The 23,906-nt window shown below is 44.9% G+C and overlaps 1 protein-coding gene, 1 long non-coding RNA gene and 1 pseudogene across 2 annotated transcripts; 2 read left to right on the forward strand and 1 right to left on the reverse strand.

The window, feature by feature from the left end:
- The first annotated feature begins 1,660 nt into the window (after positions 1 to 1,660).
- ZNF619 (zinc finger protein 619) lies at positions 1,661 to 15,855 on the forward strand. Its single transcript, XM_043885808.1, has 5 exons — positions 1,661 to 2,162; positions 2,639 to 2,721; positions 8,369 to 8,569; positions 9,540 to 9,656; positions 13,894 to 15,855. The coding sequence occupies exons 1-5, from the start codon at positions 1,825 to 1,827 to the stop codon at positions 15,135 to 15,137; spliced, it is 1,983 nt and encodes a 660-aa protein (XP_043741743.1). The 5' UTR covers positions 1,661 to 1,824; the 3' UTR covers positions 15,138 to 15,855.
- Positions 7,655 to 8,266, reverse strand: LOC122683179 (annotated as a pseudogene).
- Positions 15,856 to 20,222: 4,367 nt separating the features above from the next.
- On the forward strand, positions 20,223 to 23,179 carry LOC122682734. Its single transcript, XR_006337503.1, has 2 exons — positions 20,223 to 20,969; positions 22,316 to 23,179. It is a non-coding gene; the product is annotated as an uncharacterized LOC122682734 (long non-coding RNA).
- The last annotated feature ends 727 nt before the right edge of the window (positions 23,180 to 23,906 follow it).

Genomic DNA, 23,906 nt, shown 5'->3' on the forward strand with positions numbered 1-23,906 from the left:
ATGAACATGTATATTTTGGGCTTCCTGGTGGCTCAGATGGTAAAGTGTCTGCCTCCAATGCAGGAGACCCAGTTCAGTCCCTGGGTTGGGAAGATCCCTGGAGAAGGAAATGGCAAGCCACTCCAGCATTCTTGCCTTGGAAAATCCCATAGTTGGAGGAGCCTGATAGGTTACAGTCCACAGGGTCACAGTCAGACACAGCTAAGCGACGCAGTTTTCACTTTGCTTGTCTGAAAGTAGTTATTTCCCCCTTAAGAATTTTTACTGAAGCACATCTGATAGAAACTGCCCAGGTGAGCCACAGACAACACAGGTAAGCAGGTCTGTGCATGGTCATTCACTTCAGTCGTGTCTGTGTGATCCCATGGACCGTAACCTACCAGGCTTCTCTGTCCACGGGATTCTCTAAGGCATGAATACTGGAGTGGGTTCCCATACCCTCCTTCAGGGGATCTGACTGACCCAGGAATTGAACCCATTCAGTCTCCTGCCTCTTCTGCATTGCAGTTGGATTCTTTACAGCTGAGCCACCAGGGAAGCCCCAGAGGGGTCTGCCCTGACTTCAAATGCCAATTGCAAGGTTCTCAGGCCTCTTGTACTTCTCACGGTGCAGCTGTAATTGGAGTTTCCATGACTGCCTCCTTTGTTAATAGAACTAAGGCATGTTGCAGTCTTCCCCAGGTGGCTCTGCCTGCCAAGCAGACTATCCCTGCAGGTTCTATGCCTGGTTCGGGAAGATCTGGAGAAGGAACTTGGAAACATTTGTTACAGGTGTGTCCAAAAGGTAACTCAGAACAGCCAAATGGAAATGCATGAGTTAAGTTGTGAGGGAAGGGGCACACAGCTTACATGTCCTTTGTAGCTTGTTACCCTTCCAGCACCTTTATGTTCATCCTGGAAGCTGCCTTCCATTTAGAGCCCCCTACCCCTTTAGAGTTTATGGAATTTCATTAGGTAGGCATGTTTGATTAAATCATTGGCTATTGGTGATTAGTTAGATCCCCAGCCCTTCTGCTCCAGGCAGGTCGGGGGTTGGTGGTGGTGGTGACCAGGTCACCCACGATGGCCACAGTCCTGGTGGTTCCTCGGCTGACCAGCCCCCCCATCCCATCCTGAAGTTAGGAGACCCTAGCCACTGGTCATCTCAGTCAAAAAGGAAAGTCCTACCACTCTGGAGACTCCCAAGAATTTTAGAGGCTTCTTGTGTCAAGGACTGGATGGAAATACCAAATACGTAATTTTTAAGTCACGGTATTACACCCTGTATCTGATAATTTGCAGTTTATGAATTGACTCAGTTAATCCATTGAATTTATGAGTTTGAAACTATTTCCATTCTCAGTTGAGAAACTGAGGAAGAGTTTAGTAATTTGCCCAAGGCCGTACAGTGAAGACAGTTCGAACCTAGTCGGATCCCAGACTTCATGATTTTAGGTCACAGTCCAGGCCATCAGCCAGTAAGCCAGGGAGACGGGCTATATCATTAGGTTAGATTGCTGCTGGCAAGTGTGGGGCTTCCCTGGTGGCTCGGACAGTAAGAATCCGCCTGCAATGTGGAAGATTGTGTGCTCGATCCTTGGGTTAGGAAGATCCCCTGGAGGAAGGCATGGCAAACCACTCCAGTATTCTTGCCTGGAGAATCCGCATGGACAGAGGAGCCTGGCGGGCTACAGTCCGTGGGGTCACAAAGAGTCTGACAGGACTGAGCGACTAAGCACACACAGCAAGTGTTAGCGACAGAACTTAAAGCATCGCAAGTATAACGTGGAATCTCTGTCCTTGAGGAAGTGTCAACTTGGCCTAAGCAGCCACAGATACGAGCTAATGCGCGAGCAGTCATCGGGGATCTGGCTTGGGGGGAACCATAGAGAAAGGCCAGCCTCCGGGCTTCCTAGAGAGGCGCAGAGAGCGCCAGTTGGGAGCGCTTCCGCTTCCGCCTTGGCTAGGTTTGGCGGGCCCGCTGGCACTCGCGCTCGCCGAGCTGCCGGGAATTCCGCGATCCCATTCCCTCGCGGCGCAGCCCTCCTCATCCTGGAGCTCGCCGAGCAGAGGCCTCCGAAGCTCTGCGAGCCTGGGCACAGCCCTCTGCTGGAGAGGAGCAATCGACTTTTCTGCCCTGAAGAGCCGGCCCGACCTCCTTCCTCCGACTCGCGGTACTCAGGGTGCGGGCTGGTGACGTTTAGAGTCGCCTGTTTCCCAGAGTGGAGTGTTCATATCCGGATGCGGGCTTCGGTCTTCATAGCCCAACAAGGACGTTAAACGTTTTACCCTTTCCTCCCGGGGCCAGAACTCCGCTTGCATTTTGTTCTGCAGCCCTTGCAGAGCTCCAGAGGCCTATATTACCCTACTTTCTCTGCAAAGGCTTGTTTGGGATCTTTGGAAGCCGTGGTCAGTAGAAGCCTTCGGCGCAGACTACATAGTGATGCATTCAAAGCGGGCCAGGGACTTTCTTACAAGTCAAATGTTCTGCAGTCCTTGACTCTTGCTTCAGAGATTCTTTCTAGGAATTTCTGTCCTCATCAGGTAAATTTGTAGAGTATCTTTCCTAGGATGGTGGTGAGGAGACCGAGGGAGGAAGAGGTGGCGAGTGTGCGGAACAAGACAGGGTCAGTCTCACTGTGGTTCTTTCTCCTCTTAGCTCTCCAGGTTCTTGCTTTTCCAAACAGAGAGGGCAGTGCATGAAGCCAGGGGTCATCAGCCATTCTCCAGACATGGTCTCAGGTGAGCTTTTTCCCAGCTTTCCACATTCAGAACAGATATGAAAGGACGTGCCTTGGCCAGTCATGTGCTTAGCTTTGCAGCCATCAAAGAGTATGGCAGAGGAGTGTGTTAGGGGAGTTAATGAGGGAGAGTAGAATAAATTTGGAAGGATCAGGTGTGCAAAGAGGGAAGCACCAGCCTAGAAATTCTAGAAAGTGAGAATCTACATCCAGGCAGATTGTGAGGACGGTGCACAGATGAACAGGTTTGGCCTGACCAGAGGGCTCATTAGAAAGGCAGAACCTCATCTACTGAATCAGAATCTACATTTGTACAATATCTGGGGAATTAATGGGCAGGTTAAAATTTGGGGAGCGCTAGTCTGTGGAGGTTCGTGACATTGTACAGGAGACAGGGATCAAGACCATCCCCATGGAAAAGAAATGCAAAAAGGCAAAATGGTTGTCAGAGGAGGCCTTACAAATAGCTGTGAAAAGAAGAGAAGCAAAAAGCAAAGGAGAAAGGGAAAGATATTCCCATTTGAATGCAGAGTTCCAAAGAATAGCAAGGAGAGATAAGAAAGCCTTCCTCAGCGATCATTGCAAAGAAATAGAGGAAAACAACAGAATGGGAAAGACTAGAAATCTCTTCAAGAAAATTACAGATACCAGGGGAACATTTCATGCAAAGATGGGCACAATGAAGGACAGAAATGGTATGAACCTAACAGAAGCAGAAGATATTAAGAAGAGGTGGCACGAATACACAGAAGAACTATACAAAAAAGATCTTCACAACCCAGATAATCACGATGGTGTGATCACTCACCTAGAGCCAGACATCCTGGAACACGAAGTCAAGTGGGCCTTAGAAAGCATCATTACGAACAAAGCTAGTGGAGGTGATGGAATTCCAGTTGAGCTATTTCAAATCCTGAAAGATGATGCTGTGAAGGTGCTGCACTCAATACGCCAGCAAATTTGGAAAACTCAGCAGTGGCCACAGGACTGGAAAAGGTCAGTTTTCATTCCAATCCCAAAGAAAGGCAATGCCAAAGAATGCTCAAACTACTGCACAATTGTCCTCATCTCACGTGCTAGTAAAGTAATGCTCAAAATTCTCCAAGCCAGGCTTCAGCAATACGTGAACTGTGAACTTCCAGGTATTCAAGCTGGTTTTAGAAAAGGCAGAGGAATCAGAGATCAAATTGCCAATATCCACTGGATCATCAAAAAAGCAAGAGAGTTCCAGAATAACATCTATTTCTGCTCTATTGACTATGCCAAAGCCTTTGACTGTGTAGATCACAATAAACGGTGGAAAATTCTGAAAGAGATGGGAATACCAGACCACCTGACCTGCCTCTTGAGAAACCTATATGCAGGTCAGGAAGCAACAGTTAGAACTGGACATGGAATAACAGACTGGTTCCAAATAGGAAAAGGAGTATGTCAAGCCTGTATATTGTCACCCTGCTTATTTAACTTATATGCAGAGTACATCATGAGAAACGCTGGGCTGGAAGAAGCACTAGCTGGAATCAAGATTGCCCGGAAAAATACCAATAACCTCAGATATGCAGATGACACCACTCTTATGGCAGAAAGTGAAGAGGAACTAAAAAGCCTCTTGATGAAAGTGAAAGAGGAGAGTGAAAAAGTTGGCTTAAAGCTCAACATTCAGAAAACTAAGATCATGGCATCTGGTCCCATCACTTCATGGGAAATAGATGGGGAGACAGTGGAAACAGTGTCAGACTTTATTTTTCTGGGCTCCAAAATCACTGCAGATGGTGACTGCAGCCATGAAATTAAAAGACGCTTACTCCTTGGAAGGAAACTTATGACCAACCTAGATAGCATATTAAAAAGCAGAGACATTACTTTGCCAACAAAGGTTCATCTAGTCAAGGCTATGGTTTTTCCAGTGGTCATGTATGGATGTGAGAGTTGGATGGTGAAGAAAGCTGAGTGCTGAAAAATTGATGCTTTTGAACTGTGTTGTTGGAGAAGACTCTTGAGAGTCCCTTGGACTGCAAGGAGATCCAACCAGTCCATCCTAAAGGAGATCAGTCCTGGGTGTTCATTGGAAGGACTGATGCTGAAGCTGAAACTCTAGTACTTTGGCCACCTCATGCGAAGAGCTGACTCACTGGAAAAGACCCTGATGCTGGGAGGCATTGGGGGCAGGAGGAGAAGGGGATGACAGAGGATGAGATGGCTGGATGGCATCACCGACTCGATGGACATGAGTCTGAGTAAACTTTGGGAGTTTGTGATGGACAGGGAGGCCTGGCATGCTGCGATTCATGGGGTCGTAAAAAGTCGGACACGACTGAGTGACTGAACTGAACTGAACTGAGTCTGTGTGGCAATACACAGAGGAAGGCCACCTCCTGAGATTAAATAGGCATGCCTCCAGGAGGAGTTTGCTCTGCAGACCACAGAGTCAGGGTGCAGTGAAACCCAAATTGGGAGCATTGGAGGGTGTGGATTGATGAGAGAGGTGAATTTTTGGAGGAGTGCTGAGTTTGGAACTGAAGCCAGTGCCTCTAAGGCCACTGCAAAAACTTCAGTTTAATCTGTGTTAAAAGGCTGTATTCATTGTTGGCACAAATTCATGCAGCATTGAAGGAAGTTTTCCCTCTGGAGTTTTCTTACTGATAGAGGATGATTTCAGTGAATTTCTCTCTAGATTCCTAGACCATGCAGTGAGAAAGCTGGTGTGTCATGTAATGGGTGTATCATAAAATGAGAAAGCTCCATCCCAGAAACTTAGCAGTGTGTATTTGGTTCATTTTTCTGGACCTTGGATCATCCACTTATGTTTCAGCACTTAAGCCAACATGAGTTCCATGTTCGGAAAAATTTTAACATCTTTGGGGTCAGTCTTTTCTCTCCAGAGGCTTTGCCTAAAGTATGGTAGTCATGGGGGATTATGTTCCACTAAGAAACCCCCCAACTGATGAATTCCCTGGCAGTCCAATGGTTAAGACTCAGGGCTTCCACTGCAGTGGGTGAGCATTTAATCCCTGAGGAGGGAAATACGATCCTCCATGCTCTGTGGTGTGGCCAAACAAACCAACCCAAGTAACAGTGACTTAAACGTGGCTTAAACAGGAAAAAAGCTTCTCTCTTACACCAGAGAAGTCTGGGAGAGGCAGTCTAGGGCGAGTGTGATGGTTCCACTATTATCACACATCCAGGTTCTTTCTGTCTTTCTGCTCCACCATCCTAGCACTGGCCTTCCTGCCCAAGGGTACTTCACAGTCTAAGGCGGCTGCTTGATCTCCAGCTATCATGTGCATTCGAGATAGAAGAGGAGATGCTAAAAATGCAAACCTCTCAGCTGTTCTCTTTTAGAAACCTCTTAGAAGTGAGATAGATGGATGGATAGATATATTAAGAACTGTCAGTCTTTGCTACAATCTCTATGAGAAACATTTGTTATTTGGAGTCACCTAGGAAGTTCCCCCAATCTCATCTGTTGTTGTAATAAGTGCAGAGATTTATATATTATCATGTGCCAGGTGATGTTTGCTTTACACATACTAATTCATTCCATCCTTACAAGAGCCTCATTAGCTTCATATTGCTAGTATCAGTTTTTTAGATGAAGAAATTGAGGCACAAAAAGTTAAGTGTCTCATCTAAGTTCAGACAGCTAATGGCTATAGCGGTGGAATCTGAACCTCGGGAGTGTGACTGTAGAAATGGGTTTGTCAGCCTCAGCACTGTTGATATTTGGGGCCAGGTAATCCTTTGTTGTGGGGGACCCTTCTGTGCACTCTAGGATGTTAAGTAACTTGCATCCATGGCCTCCAACCACTAGGTGTCAGTAGCTTCACGCACCGCCCCCCCCCCCCCCCCCCATGTGAAATCTTTCTGGACCAGGGCTTGAACCCCAGTCCCCTGCATTAGCAGGCAGATTCTTAATCCCTGGACCATGAGGGAAGTCCCCTGTTAATTTAATAATGGAGAGGGAGGAAGTGTCAGCAAAGGAATGAAGCAGAATGATGAGAGATAGAGCTGGATGTTGAGAATCTGCATGTTGCAGAGAACAAAGAACAAAGGATACATAAGTAATTAGAGAGGTGTGGAGGGTGGAAGCCCTAAAGTGAGGGAAGATGGTCAGGACTGTGCTCTCGTCTGCTGACTCTCAAGGAAGTAGAGGCAGAATATTAACATTCAGGGTCAGCCAAGTGTCTGTTATCCACTGTTCAGTAAGGGAGCCACTAGCTACAGGTGCCTATTTAAATTAAAATGAATTAAAATTAGAAATCCAGTTCATCAGTCACACTAGCCAACTTTAGATTTCCTGGTCAAAGTGTTATCTGATTTCTTCACTGTATAGTTATTATTTTTCCCCTGCAACTGATTAGAAATCTATTGGGAAACTTTTTTTTTTTTTTTTTTTTACATGATTAAGAAGTTGAGTATTTTATTATTAAATTGTTTATTCTCTTGCAAGGCTGTTGCTTCACTGTATAAAAATAGCACCAGCAAACACAGTATATTGCAAAATTAAGACAGTAATATTCTTCACTGGACACTATACAACGAACAAACTTTTCTCCACTGGCAGTTATTTCTAGTGGGAAGATTATTTTGACCCAAATCCAAGGATAGCTGTAAGCAAGTTACAATGTCATATAAGGTATAAGATAACCATGTTATCCTTGAATTACATAATTTTTGTAATTAGTTTTACCAGAGATAATTTCAGGAATTCTGAATGTTATAACTGGAGCCTAGCCTAAAAATCACAGGATGCTGTGGAAAAGATGCACAGTGTTTATCTGAAGGCATTAGAAAGTTAAGGGGTAGTTTCTTCAGGAAACATTGTTACAAGTAGTTTCTTTTGCTAAAAGTTGCTTTTTAAATATCTATCCACCACTAATTTAAGACAACAATGCTAGATTAAGTTGTTTCAAAGTAGTTTATGGGTTCCATTTTCATTCCTCAATAGATTTTATGTATTTCTCATATGCTTCTTCACTCATTAGTTCATGTAGTTCTGAAGGGTTACTGAATGTCATCTTATCAGCCAACCATCTTCATAATAAGACTTGTTGACAAGTCCTGGATTTTCTGCTAGAGCTTTCTTAATTTCAGTTACTTCTCCTGATAGAGGGGAATAGAGTTCACTAGCAGCTTAGCACCAAACTCCTCTTGTTGGTTCAACTTTGTCCCAACTTCAGGCAGACTACAGTACACAACATCTCCCAACGCTTCCTGTGCAAAATTGCTGATTCCCACTGCTCCAACACCGTTTTCTGTTGTTACCCATTCGTGTTTTTCTGTGAATTTCCGCACCGACAGCAGAGCAGGGCCGGTGCGCAGCGCCCGGGCGGCACCCGCCCGCAGTCCCCAGGGCCGCGGCGAGCAGGGCGCGCTGGCTGCCGACTGCGGCCCGCACGCTCCGCACCGCTTGCAGCGCCGTGTTCGCACGGGTGCAGGGGGTCTCCGCGCCGCGCCTAGAGCACCCTGGCCGGCGGGGGCGGGGCGGCCCCGGGCCGGAGCGAGGGAAACATTTAAAATCATGCAGATATCCTGCTTGTCAACATTTCCTCCTAGATTTTGCATCTAGCAGTGGTTCTTGTCTAAACGGGTCTTTACAGTGATGGCTATAAGTCCTCTGCTTCTTCTTCCGTGGCTCTTTTTTCCAGGACACGCCCTCCCGGAAGTTCAGGCCCCTCCCTTTGCCTCCGTCCAGGGCTTGAGAAGAAGCCTGTTGTTTCAGGAGCCAGTGACCTTTGAGGACGTGGCTGTGTACTTCACCCAGAACCAATGGGCCAGCCTGGACTCTGCGCAGAGGGCTCTGTACAGGGAGGTGATGCTGGAGAATTATGTAAACATAACCTCCTTGGGTGAGTCCTCCTTCCTTCCTAAAACTCTGCTTCTGCCCTTTGGGGCTCCTGGCTTCCTCTGTAATGTATCTGGGATCTCTAATACCACCAGAATTGATGCTCCATGAGCTGAGCTCCCCGATCCTCAGTTGCAGTAACTAACTACTGGAGAAAGATCTGGGTTCATTTCAGTTTTAAACAAGACTTCCCCGATATTCCCTGGCAGTCCAGTGGTTAGGACTCCACACTGCCAAGCTGCTGCTGCTGCTAAGTCACTTCAGTCGTGTCTGACTCTGTGCGACGCCATAGATGGCAGCCCACCAGGCTCCGCCGTCCCTGGGATTCTCCAGGCAAGAACACTGAAGTGGGTTGCCATTTCCTTCTCCAGTGCATGAAAGTGAAAAGGGAAAGGGAAGCCGCTCAGTCGTGTCCAACTCTCAGCGACCCTAAGGACTGCAGCCTACCAGGCTCCTCCATCCATGGGATTTTCCAAGCAAGAGTACTGGAGTGGGTTGCCATTGCCTTCTCCAACACTGCCAAAGGTGTGGGTTCAATCCTTGATTGGGGAACTAAGATCCCAGAGGTTGAGCAGTGTGGCCAAAAAAAGAAAAAACTTCCTTCTTTCCCCTTGGGAATTCTCCTGGGAGGGGCTTTGCCCTGGGGTCAGAGCACTGAGAAGGTTCCATATTCATTCCTTCACTCTTTCAGTTCCCTGGAGGAGACTGTGGCCCCATCTTCTCTGTGTGAGTCTCCTAAGGCCTTCTGTACACTCTTCCAGTGACAGTGTGGACTTCCTGTGCTTTCAGAGCCAGAATAATCTTCCTGGGCAAAACAGTTTGTGCCCTCATTTCATCCCCAGAGTCTCTCCACCCTGGCCTCCCTTCGTCTCCTGGGACGTCACTGCTTTTTCCACCTGGCAAAGTGGGGGGTAGACTGAGAGGGGTCCGAGGAGACTCTCCTCAACTTTCTATTCCTTTTCTGTGTCCTTTAGCAGCATTTCCACTCCCCAAACCAGATCTGATCTTCTGGCTGGAGCGAGGGGAAGAACCAGGGCGCCTGGATCCCTGGACACTGGTCGGGGAAGAGGACCTGAGAGGCATCTGCAGAGGTAAGCAGGAGAACCTGCCATTCTCTCCTCCATAGAGCTTCAGCCCCAAACTGGAAAAGACTAGTCCAGACCTTTTATTTTCCATCATTCTTCTTTGTAAAGCTAAAGGATTTCAAACCTTTAGCAATGAAGGTAGACTTCTGTTGATTAACGTAAGAATATACACAAAACAGACAACTTGTTTCTGTAAGGACATTTTGTATGTGTGTGTGTGTGTGAGAGAGAAACTGTAGCAGGAGAATGGACTTTTTATAAATTCCTAAACACTAAATTAGAAAGTAGCTTTTGAAAGAAATCCTGTTTATTTTGGGGAGTGTTTTTCTACTTTTGTTAAAAAAAATGCCATTGGCATCTTGATAGAGGTTGCATTGACTCTATAGATGACTTACGGCAGTATTGACTTTTTTTTTAAGATTTATTTATTTATAGCTGTGCTGGGTCTTCCTTGATGTTTTCAGGTTTTCTCTGTTACGACGGGCAGAGGCTACTCTTCCTTGTGGTGCAAGGGTTTTTTGTTGCAGTGGCTTCTCTTCTTGTGGAGCACGGGGTCTAGAGCACAGGCTCAGTAGTTGTGGCCTACAGGCTTAGTTGCTCCAAGGCATGTGGGATCTTCCTGGAACAGGGATTGAACCCGTGTTCCTGGCATTGGTAGGTGGATTCTTAACCACTGGACTACCAGGGAAGTTCAGTATTGACATTTTAACACTATTAATTCTCCCAGTTCACGAACATGGAATATTTTTCCATTTATTTGTGTCTTCTTTGGTTGTTTTCATCCATGTTTTGTAGTTTTCAGAGTAGAGATCTTTCAACCCCTCGGTTAAATTTATTTCTAAGTATTTTAGTGTTTTTGATGCTGTTATAAATGGTGTTATAAATGGGATCAATTTATTTCTCAGAAAACTCATTGTTAGTATTCAGATTTCTGTATGTTAGTTGTATATCCTGCAGCTTTACTGAATTCACTGTTTAGATTTAACAGTTCTTTTTGTTGAGTCTTAAGAATTTTCTGTATTTTAAATCTTATTATCTGCAAATAGAACAAATTGTATTTCTTCCTTCCTAATTCTGGTACCTTTTCTTTCTTTCTTTCTTGTTTTGCCTGTTTGCTTTAGCTAGGATTTTCAGCATTGTGTTAAATTGGAGTGGTGAGAGTAGACACTCTTGTATCTAATCTTAGAGGAGAAACTTTCAACCTTTCACTCTTGAGTATGATGTTAGCTGTGGGCATTTCATTTATGGCCTTTTTTATGTTGAGATATGTTCCTTCCCTGTGCCGGTGGTTTAGTTGCTAAGTCATGTCCAACTCTTATGACCCCATGGACGATAGCCTGCCTGGCTCCTCTGTCCATGGGATTCTCCAGGGAAGAATACTGGATTGGGGTGCCATTTCCTTCTCCAGGGGATCTTCTCAACCTCGGAATCAAACTAGGAACTCCTGCATTGCAGGCAGATTCTTTACCAACTGAGCTACAAGGGAAGCCCATGTTCCTTCTCTACCTAATTTGTTAAGTTTTTATGGTGAATGAATGTTGAGTTTTGTGAAATTCTTTTCTTTACCTATTGAAAGTGAAAGTCGCTCAGTTGTGTCCAACTCTTTGCAACCCCATGGACTGTACGGTCCATGAAATTCTCTAGGCCAGAATACTGGAGTGGGTAGCCTTTCCCTTCTCCAGGGGATCTTCCCAACCCAGGGATCGAACCCAGGTCTCCCGCATTGCAGGCAGATTCTTTACCAGCTGAGCCACAAGGGAATTCCTGGAGTGGGAAGCGCACAGGGCAAGAATACTGGCGTGGGTAGCCTATCTCTTCTCCAGCAGATCTTCCTGACCTAGGAATCAAACTGGGGTCTCCTGCATTGCAGGCACATTCTTTACCAACTGACCTTTCAGGGAAGCCTTTACCTGTTGAGATGATCATATGATTCTTTTCTTTCATTCTATTCATATGAAGTTTCATATTAATTGATTTGTGGAAAGCATGTTTATTTATTGGGAATGAGTGGTTTCCTTTTTTGTCTTTTGCCTGAGGGATCTTAGTTCCTCAACCAGGGAATAGAAAGACCCCTGCCCTGCTGCAGTGGAAGCACGGAGTCCTAACCACTGGGCTGCCAGGGAATTCCCCTTCCTTGAAAGATAATGAATTGAAGTTAAATGTGAAGAACCATCCACAGATTTGGTGGATAGTCTTTCTCATTCAATCGCCCTGTTCTTATACTCCCTCAACCCCTAATGCTATTCAGAACCTCTGTAAACCAAATGCCCCTATCTTACTCACCCCCACTCTGTCTTCATCCAGCCCCTTTAGACTGACTCCAGCACTTGAGCCCACCTTGATGGAAAAAGCTTTCCCAGGGGCCCACCTGCACTTGTCAGTGAATCCCTTTGCCACAGCTGCACATTGTGCATTTAGCCTGTCAATAGCTTTGGCCAGTAGGACTTTTCTACAGTGATGAAAATGTTCTGTATCTGCACTGTCCGATGTGGGAGGCATTAGCCACATGAGCACTTGAAATGCTGGTGATACAACTGAGGAACTGAATTTTTAACTTTGTTCCATTTTAATTAAATAGCCACATGTGGTTAATGGCCACCTAATCAGGCAATGCAACCTAAAACAATTTTAAACACAGCCTCCAGCTGCTGCTTTTAGTTTCTAGATCAGTGGCTGTCAAACCCAAGTGTGCAGCGCTTGTTAAATCACTTGTGGTGCTGGACGCCACCTCCAGAAATTCTAATTTGGTAGACTGGGGTGGGGCCTGAGAATCTGCATTTCTAACAAGTTCCCAGACCATGATGATCCTGGGACCACACTTTGAAGACCTCTGTTCCTGAGAATCTTGAACTGTGGCTTTAAAATTCTGGGTTGCAACTCATTAGTGAGTTGTGCTCACCATTTAAAAATTAGACTAGATTGGGCTTGACTTAAATAAAATAGACCAAACTAGTATAAAATCCATCATATATTCATCATTCTTACTAAGGGTAGTATTCTTTAAAACTCTTGTTTCCATGGGATCTAAATGGTGAGTCCTGGTCAAAATAACTTGAGAAGCACTAAGCTAGAAGTTTCACTTGTCAAATCTTTGGTGTCTGGAAAGGCAAATATGGCTTCTCTGTTGTAGTACCACCAGTAAGAGTGTGGGTCCCCCCTCCCCACCAGTGGCCATCTCCAGTCCTAGAAGGGTCTGAACCAGGCATGTCTTTTTTCCTTCCACAGCTAAGTCTCTCTCCCACGGGACAGCACACGAGTTTTGCAATTACGTCCTTTTATGAACCCCTCACAACCCGCAGTGTTACAAACTGTCCTTTCCCCAGTCAGGCTTGCAATATAAAACATCTCTTTAAACATTACAGAATATTCTAAAGCATTCGGACAGTTTCTTGCCTTGATGGGGACCTTGAGGTCCGCTGTTACAGACAGCATCTTCCAGGCCTCTGGATGCTGTGTGGTGTGAGAGCTGCTTACTCAGCTCTTTTTGCCCCAGTTTAAAGATCTTCTTCAACCTCAGCTCCATCTGCTTTCTTTTTTTTTTTTTTTTTTAATTTTTGCCACACCTTGGATTTGTGGGATCTTAGTTCTCAACCAGGGATTGAACCCAGGGCCACAGAAATGAAAATGCTAAGTCCTAACCATTGGATTGCCTGGGAATTCCCTCCCTCTGCTTTTCTTAATTGTTTCCCATTCAGCATTTTCTCCACCCTATTCCTGTTTTTTCTTCTTTCATTTGTCTCCATTAATAGTTTTTGCTGTCTCTACTGATTTTGTTGTCCTAGTGGCATTGCTTGCTTTCTCTACCTCCAGTATTTTTACTTTTCCTTCAGGGTATCATCAGGAGGCTATGTCTCTCTCCAAAAAGTACATGTGTCCTGGTCACGGCATTAATAGTACTGCTTAATCCCTTTCTCCTTGCAGCATAACTAGGTGACTGTTATGTTTTCTTTTATTTCTTTTTTTTTTTGGATACCTTTATCAATATATAATACCCATTTTTTTTTGTTACAGTCTTTGTTTTAAACTGTATTGTGTCTGGTTTGAGTATTGCTACTCCAGCTTTCTTTTTATTTCCATTTCCATGGAATATCTTTTCCCATCCCTTCACTTTCAGTGTTTGTGTGTCTTTATTACTTATTTTAAACTTTTAATTCGTATTAGAATACAGTTGATTAACAGTGTTGTGTTTCAGATGTACAGCAGAGTGATTCAGTGATATCATGTTATGTTTTCATCATGCTAGGTGGTAAAACCAAGACTGAGAGCAGAGGGAAGACTACAGAGCTGAGCATTTCGAAGGGACCAGAGTCTCACAAGTTGATAACAGAGGTGCCGCTGGTGGATGTTCCCAGGCACCCTCACTTTGAGAACAGCTTAGAGAAGCTGCAGCTCTATGACCCAGGGAAGAAAAAATACTCAAAGAATGGCAGTTTCACAGGTTTGCCAGTCCAGGATCGTCCATCCTCCACTGCTGGAAGAGAAGAGACAGCCAGACAATTGCAAGGAAGCTGTGGTGTCTGCATGCATCTCATTACTAAGCAGGGCCTCCCTAGAGAACAGGTATTTTATAATTGTGGTGAGTGCGGCAGATATTTCAACCAACATGCAGACCTTCACCAGCATCAGAGAATTCACAGGGACGAAAAGCCCTACAAATGCAAAGAATGTGGCAAAGCCTTTAGATGTAACTCAAAACTGTCACGGCACCAGAAGATCCATACTGGGGAGAAACCGTACCCTTGCCAGGAATGTGGAAAAGCCTTCAGTCAAAACTCGCACCTCCTTCAGCATCAGAAACTCCACAGGGGAGAGAAGCCCTACAAATGTAAGGACTGTGGGAAAACCTTCGACTACAACTCAAAACTTATCCGGCATCAGCGAATCCACACTGGGGAGAAACCCTTTAAGTGTAAGGAATGTGGGAAGGCCTTCCGGTGTAACTATGACCGCGTCATCCATGAGCGAATTCACACTGGGGAGAAGCCGTATGGATGTAAGGAGTGTGGGAAAAGCTTCAGATCAAATTCAGTTCTGATTCAGCATCAGAGGATCCACACCGGGGAGAAACCTTACAAATGTAAAGAGTGCAGCAAGGCTTTCCGCCGGAGTTCGCTGTTTCTCCAGCACCAGAGGTTCCACACTGGGGAAAAGCTCTATAAATGTAACGAATGTTGGAAAACTTTCATTTGTAGCTCACGCTTTATAGTACATCAGAGAATCCACACTGGGGAGAAACCTTATGAATGCCAGGAGTGTGGGAAGGCGTTCAACCAGAAATTCACCCTGGTTCAGCACCAGCGAGTTCACACTGAGGAGAAACCTTATGAGTGTAAAGTGTGTGGGAAATCCTTCAAATGGAGCGCGAGTTTCATTCACCATCAGAAAGTGCACACCAGGAAGAAACCCGACCAAGTTACAAGGCCATCCCCAGTGAAGCCCTGCTGCCCCACTTCAGTCCTGTCCTCTCTGTCTCCCCAACATGCGTGACCTGCCCCAGCCACACCAGGGGCTCCCCTGTCCTGTTCACGGGCACTGCTGCTTCCTCCTGCTGTGCCTCCCTTCCTCTTGTTCCCCTCGTCGGAAACGGCCAAGTCTTCACCTGTCCAAGTTGTGCATTTCTTTCAGAATCATGCTTCTCCTTGGAAGTCATCTACTCATAGCCTGAACCCTTTACCTCATTCCCTGTGAGCTCCTGCACGTTTCCAACTCCGTTATCCCTAGTGTGGCAGACTTTCCTCTGGGCTTCTGCTCATGTCTTTGATGATACTCTTCTGGTCTCCTATAAGTAAGTCATTATTGTTTTCCCAGCTCCATTTAAGTTCTCATACTTAAGGACCAAGTTTGGTTACCCTCTTCTGTCCCCTGGTAGGGCTTCCCTGGTGGCTCAGACGGTAAAGAATCTGCCTGCAGTGCAGGAGACCTCAGTTCGATCCCTGGGTTGGGAACATTCCCTGGAGAAGGGAATGGCTACCCACTCTAGTATTCTTGCCTGGAGAATTACATGGACAGCAGAGTCTAGTGGCCTGCAGTCCAGCAGTTCAGTTCAGTTGTGCAGTCGTGTCCCAACTATTTGTGACCTTACGGACTGCAGCACACCAGGCTTCCCTGTCCATCACCAACTCCCAGAGCTTATTCAAACCCATGTCCATTGAGTCAGTGATGCCATCTAACCATTTCATCCTCTTTCATCCCTCTCTCCTCCTGCCTTCAATCTTTTCCAGCATCAGGGTCTTTTCCAGTGAGTCAGTTCTTCACATCAGGTGGCCAAAGTATTGGAGTTTCAGCTTCAGCATCAGCCTTTCCAATGAATATTCCGGACTGATTTCCTTTAGGATGGACTGGTTGGATCTCCTTGCTGCCCAAGGGACTCTCAAGAGTCTTCTCCACCACCACAGTTCAAAAGCATCAATTCTTATGTGCTCAGCTTTCTTTATGGTCCAACTTTCACATCCATACATGACTACTGAAAAAAATCATAGCTTTGACTAGACAGACCTTTGTTGGCAAAGTAATGTTTCTGCTTTTTAATACGCTGTCTAGGTTTGTCATAGCTTTTCTTCCAAGGAGCAAGTGTCTTTTAATTTCATGGCTGCAGTCACCATCTGCAGTGATTTTGGAGCCCAAAAAAATAAAGTCTCTCACTGTCTCCATTCTTTCCCCATCTATTTGCCATGAAGTGATGGGACCGGATGCCATGATCTTAGTTTTCTGAATGTTGAGTTTTAGTTCAACTTTTTCACTCTCCTCTTTCACTTTCATCAAGAGGCTGTTTAGTTCTTTGCTTTCTGCCATAAGTGTGGTATCATCTTTGTATCTGAGGTTATTGATATTTCACCTGGCAATCTTGATTCCAACTTATGCTTCATCCAGTCCAACATTCCTCATTATGTACTCTGCGTGTAAGTTAAATAAGCAGGGTGACAATATACAGCCTTGACATACTCCTTTCCCGATTTGGAACCAGTCTGTTGTTCCATGTCCAGTTCTGTTACTTCTTTACCTACATAGATTTCTCAGGAGGAAGTTCAGGTAGTCTGGTATTCCCATCTCTTTAAAAATTTTCCACAGTTTGTTGTGTTCCACACAATCAAAGGCTTTAGCATAGTCAATAAGACAGAAGTAGATGTTTTTCTGGAACTCCTTCGCTTTTTCAATGATCCAGCAGATGTTGGCGATTTGATCTCTGGTTCCTCTACCTTTTCTAAATCCAGCTTGAATATCTGGAATTTCATGGTTCATGTACTGTTGAAGCCTGGCTTGGAGAATTTTGAGCATTACTCTGCTAGAGTTTGAGATGAGTGCAATGGTGTAGTAGTTTGAACATTCTTTAGCATTGCCTTTCTTTGGGGTTGGAATGAAAACTGACCTTTTCCAGCCCTGTGGCCACTGCGGAGTTTTCCAAATTTGCTGGCATATTGAGTGCAGCACCTTCACAGCATCATCTTTCAGGATTTGAAATAGCTCAACTGGAATTCCATCACCTCCACTAGCTTTGTTCGTAATGATGCTTTCTAAGGCCGACTTGACGTCACATTCCAGGATGTCTGGCTCTAGGTGAGTGATCACACCATCGTGATTGTCTGGGTCATGAAGATTTTTTTTGTATAGTTCTTCTGTGTATTCTTGCCACCTCTTCTTAATATCTTTTGCTTCTGTTAGGTTCATACCATTTCTGTCCTTTATTGTGCCCATCTTTGCATGAAATGTTCCCTTGGTATCTGTAATTTTCTTGAAGAGATCTCTAGTCTTTCCCATTCTATTGTTTTCCTCTATTTCTTTGCACTGATCACTGAGCAAGGCTTTCTTATCTCTCCTTGCTATTCTTTGGAACTCTGCATTCAAATGGGCACATCTTTCCTTTTCTCCTTTGCCTTTAGGTTCTCTCCTTTTCTCAGCTCTTTGTAAGGCCTCCTCAGGCAACCATTTTGCAATTTTGCATTTCTTTTTCTCGGGGATGGTCTTGATCACTGCCTCCTATACAATGTCATGAACCTCCATCCATAGTTCTTCAGGCACTCTGTCAGATCTAATCCCTTGAATCTGTTTGTCACTTCTGTATAATCATAAGGTATGTGGTTTAGGTCATACCTGAATGGTCTAGTGGTTTTCCCTCTTTCTTCAATTTTAAGTCTGAATTTGGCAATATGGAGTTCATGATCTGAGCCATACTTAGCTCCTGGTCTTATTTTTGCTGAGTGTATAGAGCTTCTCCATCTTTGGCTGCAAAGAATATAATCTGATTTTGGTATTGACCATCTGCTGATGTCCATGTATAGATTCCTGGGGTCACACAAAGAGTTGGACACGACTGAGCAATTAACACCTTCACTTTCCCCTGGTATGAAATGGTAGTGTTTGTTCCTTTTTCTTTTTCTTTTTTTGACTGCATCATGGTGCTTACTGGATCTCAGTTCCCTGACCAGGGACTGAACGCAGGCCAAGGTAGTGAAAGCCTAGAATCCTAACCATTGGGCCACTAGGGAACCCCAGTAGTATTTGTTCCTTTTTTATTTATTTATTTATTTTCTGGCTGCTTCGAGTGTTTGTTGCAGCATGTGAACTCTCAGTCGCAGCATGTGAGATCTAGCTCCCCGACCAAGGATTGAACCTGGGCCCCCTGCATTGGGAGCACGGAGTCTTAGCCACTGGATCACCAGGGAAGTCCCAGTATTTCTTCTTTATCATGCCCAGTTTTGGCCTACCGTCAGTCCACTCCTGCCTTCTAGGGATACTAGAGTTGGAAGAATTGGTAGAATATTTTGGGTTTTAGGAGGATGGCATTACAACAAGAAGGGCTATCGTAATTCAAAAAGTAGAGGAAATGCAAAGTCTGTGGGAGGAAGTAACCATGAAAAGTATCCAATGATTACTTTCAGAATTTCAGGAGGGCCCTTTGGTGGGGCCAGTAGCAAAGTTCACTGTGGGGCATCTAGCCTTGGATTTCTATTACCTCGATAGTGACCATTATCAGGATCTTGTGCAACCAAGCTATACAGCAGGAAAATAATCAGTGACAAGAACATGATTGAAAGGGGATGTGGTTTTTCTGTTTGGGTTTCTTTGCCATTCCCATCCATGTCACTGTTTAACTTTAGTGCCTACTCAAGTATGTTGGTACAGAAGTGACTTGAGCTTGTGCCTTTGAGGGCAGGTCTCTGGGTGTGTCTGTAAATTAGACATGGGGTGATCTTGTTGGCATCACACTGGGAAACACTGGAGGGAAGAAGAGAAGCCCAACAGTGACTTGCTGTAGCTCCTGAATTAGAAGAGAGCCTGTTCCTGATCAGTTACCATGCCTGCCCTCAACGTGTTCACAGCTGCTCCATGTCCCCTATCAGTCGTTTGTAAGGGATGGTGCTTTTTTATATTTAATTTGATTATTGTCATTGTCATCTTATGTTTTGGCCAAGCTGGGCAGCATATGGGATCTTAGTTCCCTGACCAGTGACTGAACCTGAGCCTCCTTCATTGGCAGTGCAGAGACTTAACCGCTGGACCACTAGGGAAGTCCTGGGGGTGGGGTGCTTTTGAATTAATTTTCTAATTAACGATTTTGATAACACAAGAGTTTAAAGAATGCTGATCTGACCAGATGTTAGGATCTCACTGGTTTGATCACACTTTTCATCCAGTGGTTAGAGGCCCTGTCCTTTCTCAGAATCACATCTTCAGACAGTGTAGCAATATAGAAGTTACTTTTAAATAATTACATGGAGATAGATACTAAGAAAATGATATGTACATTGGGCATAAAGACAGGGTTTGGATTTTGGTTAGGCTTAATGAGATATACTTTATAGACAGTTAATTCATACTTTTAAATATACAGTTTGGCGAGTTTTGACAAATGAATATAGTTATATAATTGAGACATAGAAAATTTCTATTACCCCAAAAAGTTCCCTCAGCACAGGAGAAATTTAAAAGGTTGGTAGGGTGTTAAGGATTTTTTTCTTTATTCTCATTTCTTGATAAGGTTTATGTAATACAAGAGACTAACAGGCACAAATCAAACTTAATTTACCGAACTGTGGTCAGAGCTCCCACAATATACAAAGATGCCTTATCCAGAATCATTGTAAAGAAAAAGTCAAAATGTAGGGAAATGACCGTAACTATGGTTTCATTATCTCATTCCTGACACACGTGTTGCAGAAACCAGTACTCGAGAAACCAAGCACCATGCTCAAGAGAGTTGGAGAACTCAGGTTTACTATGCCGGCGGGCCCAGAGGAGTTAACACTCCAGGCTCTGAGCCCTGAACAAAGTGGTTACAGAGATTTTATAGACAGACTGTAGTGGGCAACACTAGCTGTTAATAGGCTGGTTTAAACTAAGGGGTTTCACACACACAGGAATAGCAGTCAAGATGGGGAGGGGGATGCCTCACCTTTACATGGACAGGCATGATCAAGCAGGTTTGCAGGGGCTGGGCATTTGCAAAGAGCAGGACAAGGGTGAGAGTTAAACTCCAGTTCCTAGTATTGGAAGTCCCCACTTTCTGAGACTACATGACCTACGTGATCCAGACTTTGCAAGGAGCAAGCTTAGTTACAGAGGCTCGAAGGAGCAGGAGGTTATGTAAAATTTTACCTTTTCCTCTTCACATGCACACCTATATATATGTGTGTGTGTGTTGGAAATAATATATATTTATATGTAATATGCATATATATGTGTGTATGTATATGTATATAAATTTTGTCCTATTTATTTCCCCAAAACACCATTTAGCAAGAAGGGGCTCAAGGCACCTGAGAGGATTATAACAAGGAAGGGTGGGACTAAGGACTCTTAACTAGCCAGCAGAAAAGAGGAACTTCTAAACAGATTATACCATGAGAGGAAAGCAAGAAGTGTAGGAAAAAGTAAACAGATCTGCTCTGGGCTGGAAGTGGCTTTTGAGTCCTCCCAGCCAAGAGAGTTATGATTTTCTGACTTTTGGTAACTTCTGTTTTCCCATTTATTTCCTCCTCTATTCATTAATTCAACAGGCATTTAGGGTTTTCGTCTGTTGTTAATTGAACATTATTATTATTATTCAGCACCTACTAGGTGCTGAAGGGTGAGTAATGGGCCATTCTTTCTAACTCAGGGCTCAGGGTCGTCAGGTGTCTGGCACTTCATTAGATGTTCAGGAGTTTTTTGAAAAGGGCCATAATGTAGCTCACAGAAAGGATAGATGTGTAAAAATAAACTTACACATGGTGTTCTTTCACAACTTTGTATTTTTTTCTGAAAGTGAAATAATAGTATAACCAGTTGACCTCCCCCACTCCCGCCGATTTGCTTGAAGACTGCCTGCTTCCCTCCAGAAAGGTATGTGGGTGTCATTTTACCTGAGTTGTTCAGTTCTGAGACATTTGCATTGACCAATGACTTGCTAAGTATGTTATTTAGGATCTGTTTAAGAATAGCAGAGACCCACTTGAATTAACTCAGATATGCTTAATTCATTATGACTCCTGAGTGTATCCTGGCACCCAAGGGTGAGATTACAGCAGAGGTGTCTGGAGTCTGGAAACCCAGTCAGAACCTCATGCAGCACTCAGGCTCAGTCTAAGCAGGCTTTGCACCTTCCATCTCTTCTCCCCTCTTTGAATTCCTGTTTTCTTTATCCCCAGGCACAGGGCAGAATTTGCTACAGGTCCCACATTTATAACTCCATTCTAGGAACCAGCCCAATCATAATCTCCCAGGTTTGATTCCATATTCTTAGGAAAGACTATCTGGAACTGTCCAGTTTAAGTGCTGACTTCTGGCCTACTCTCCTCTGAGGGTAGGGTGGTTCACATAATGCAGTGAGGCTGCTGGGGCCCCACCCTGTGGAAAGGGAGCAAGTACCCAAAAGATATCTGTGGCCGACTTCTCTGATGGCCATCTGTTGTTTTCTTCTTTTGTTGTGCCATGCAACTTGTGGGATCTTAGTTTCCAACCAGGGATTGAACCCAGGCCTGTGAAACATGGAGTCCTAACCACTGGACCACCAGGAATTCCCTACAATCTTCCTGTCATTCCTATAGCTCCATGTCTCCTAGCAACAAAGATACTTCAGGATTTTTTTTCCCTACTGGCGGGAAGCTTTGGGCAATTTATCTTTGATAGTCTTCCACCAGACGCACTGACCATCCTCAGTTAACATTTCCTGGCTCACAGTGAGCTCAGTCTGTGCATTCAGATTCTCCTTTTTGATGGCTTGTGGCTGACCAGGATTGGGGTAGATTTGCTGGTGGGCTTATGTGAAGTGGCTTCCCTTATAGCTTAGCTGGTAAATAATCTGTCCGTAATGCAGGAGACCTGGGTTTGATCCCTGGGTTGAGAAGATCCCCTGGAGAAGGGAAAGGCTACCCACTCCAGTATTCTGGCCTGGAGAATTCCATGGACTGTATAGTTCATGGGGTTGCAAAGAGTCGGACACGACTGAGTGACTTTCACTTATGTGAAGTGGGGATATGCTGCCAATGATTTCTTCTGTGCTCTATGTTTGGGGTAAACCAGTACTTCTGGCCATGGACTGAGGGAGGCTCTGTTGCTCTTAGATCTTTTTCTTTGGGATGTATGTGTGTAATTAACTCAGCAGTGTCAAGGCTGACTTCTCTGGTTATAGCTCTCCATCTTGTTCATTTCTGCTTATAGTTCTTCTGCTTTTCCTTCTCTTTTCACAGTCATTCCAATGTGGAAGCTGGGTTGCTGATAAGAAAAACAAATAGCGGCATGATTTCTCCCTTACAGTAGCTTCCACTGCCTTGCCTGGGAAAGGAATAGGCCTCTGAGAGAGTATTTCCTGCGAATAACATTCGTCTGGTAGAGATTTACAGGAACATCTTCACCTGATCATGACCTGCCCTCTAGAACAAAGAATTTGACATCAAGAAGTCTGCAGCAACTAACCATGCCCCTCCCTTACCTTTCCTATAAAAGGGCTTTGCTGAGAACTTTTGGGGAGCTTGGGGTTTTTAAGGCCTGGGCCACCCATCTGCTTGCTTGGCTGTGCAATAAACCTTTCTCTCTTCCAGACTTTGAGATTTTGGTATTGTTTGGCTTCACTATGCATTTGGCACATGGACTTGCTGTTCCCTAACATTTATAGGTGACGGTTCAAAGGCCTAGCCGAGAAAGGGCTTAGAGGAGCCTGGCTAGGGTTTGGTCAAGGACAGAATCTTTATCACTGGTTATGGTCACTGGACACTGATAGGGCCCACATGGATCTCATTGTTAAGATGGCTCATTATGTTGAGCTCGAAAACAAAGAATAAAATCACAGTGATCCTTGAGACTGAGCAAATTGCCCAAATGACATTCTGTTTTCTCACTGGCGCCTACCTTCTCAAAGCTACACGACCACCAGATTCCAGACCTCCTGCTACGTGACCACAGGACTCAACTACAGGATAAAAATTAACTGTCACTTCAGAGAATTTTTCATTGGTGGGGTGTAAGAAAGACCCTGTAAGAAAGGGAGGACGCTGGTTCTTAAGGGCCAGTCACCCTCTTGTTTCCCTCTAATAAATTTCCCTTTTCTTGCCTGATTGCCCAATTTGCTGTGTTTTTCTTTGCACTCACCTTACAGACACATTCAGTAAAAATTACTTTCTATTCCAACCCAAGCAGTCACTGAGGCTAGGACCCTCCTTTAGCTGAGACTCAGTTCTGGATAATGGGGTGTTGTGGTAAATTTTGAGAAGCCTTGTGCCCTGCCAGTAAGTGGACAGAGCAGTTAAAACTCCATGGGTGAGGGCCAGGCTGCCATGGAGTGGTAGAGCAGTCACTGTTCTAAGAGTTAAGGGAATCCAGGGATGGTGGTGAGAGATGTGAAGGGGAGTAATGCTCACATGGACTGCAAGAGAGGGGCGGTTTCACTCAGGGCTCTTTTCTCCTTACTTAGACCTGAGACTCTTCCTTTTCTCAAGTCTGAGAGCCATGCAGGTGCAGGAAGCCAGGGAACTCTGGCCATACTTCAGAAGGCATGGTCAGAGGTGATCTGGCCTCTTGACAGCTTTTCTTAGATGAGCGCTCAGAGAAGTCATACCAGACTCAGGCCTGCCTTGGCTTCCCTTTGACCAGCAGTTATGGCAGGTGTGGATGTGTGTCTACCCAGGTGGGGTTGTGCTTGGGGAAATGTGGTTTAAAGTGAGATGAGATTATCCCAGTGGCAGATACCTTTGTCTACAGTTCAGTTGGTCAGTTGTGTCTGACTCTTCGGGACCCCATGGACTGCAGCACGCCAGGCTTCCCTTGTCCATCTCCAACTCCTGG

Source organism: Cervus elaphus, chromosome 24 (genome assembly GCF_910594005.1).
Source record: "Cervus elaphus chromosome 24, mCerEla1.1, whole genome shotgun sequence".
Taxonomy (NCBI): domain Eukaryota; kingdom Metazoa; phylum Chordata; class Mammalia; order Artiodactyla; family Cervidae; genus Cervus; species Cervus elaphus.

What these genes read in the sequence shown, in the direction of transcription:
- ZNF619 (XM_043885808.1), top strand. Translation starts at nt 1,825, where the DNA reads ATGCGCGAGCAGTCATCGGGGATCTGGCTTGGGGGGAACCATAGAGAA. An exon ending in TCCGACTCGCGGTACTCAGG is followed by an intron (nt 2,163 to 2,638) that starts GTGCGGGCTGGT and finishes TTCTCCTCTTAG; the next exon opens with CTCTCCAGGTTCTTGCTTTT. An exon ending in TGTAAACATAACCTCCTTGG is followed by an intron (nt 8,570 to 9,539) that starts GTGAGTCCTCCT and finishes TGTGTCCTTTAG; the next exon opens with CAGCATTTCCACTCCCCAAA.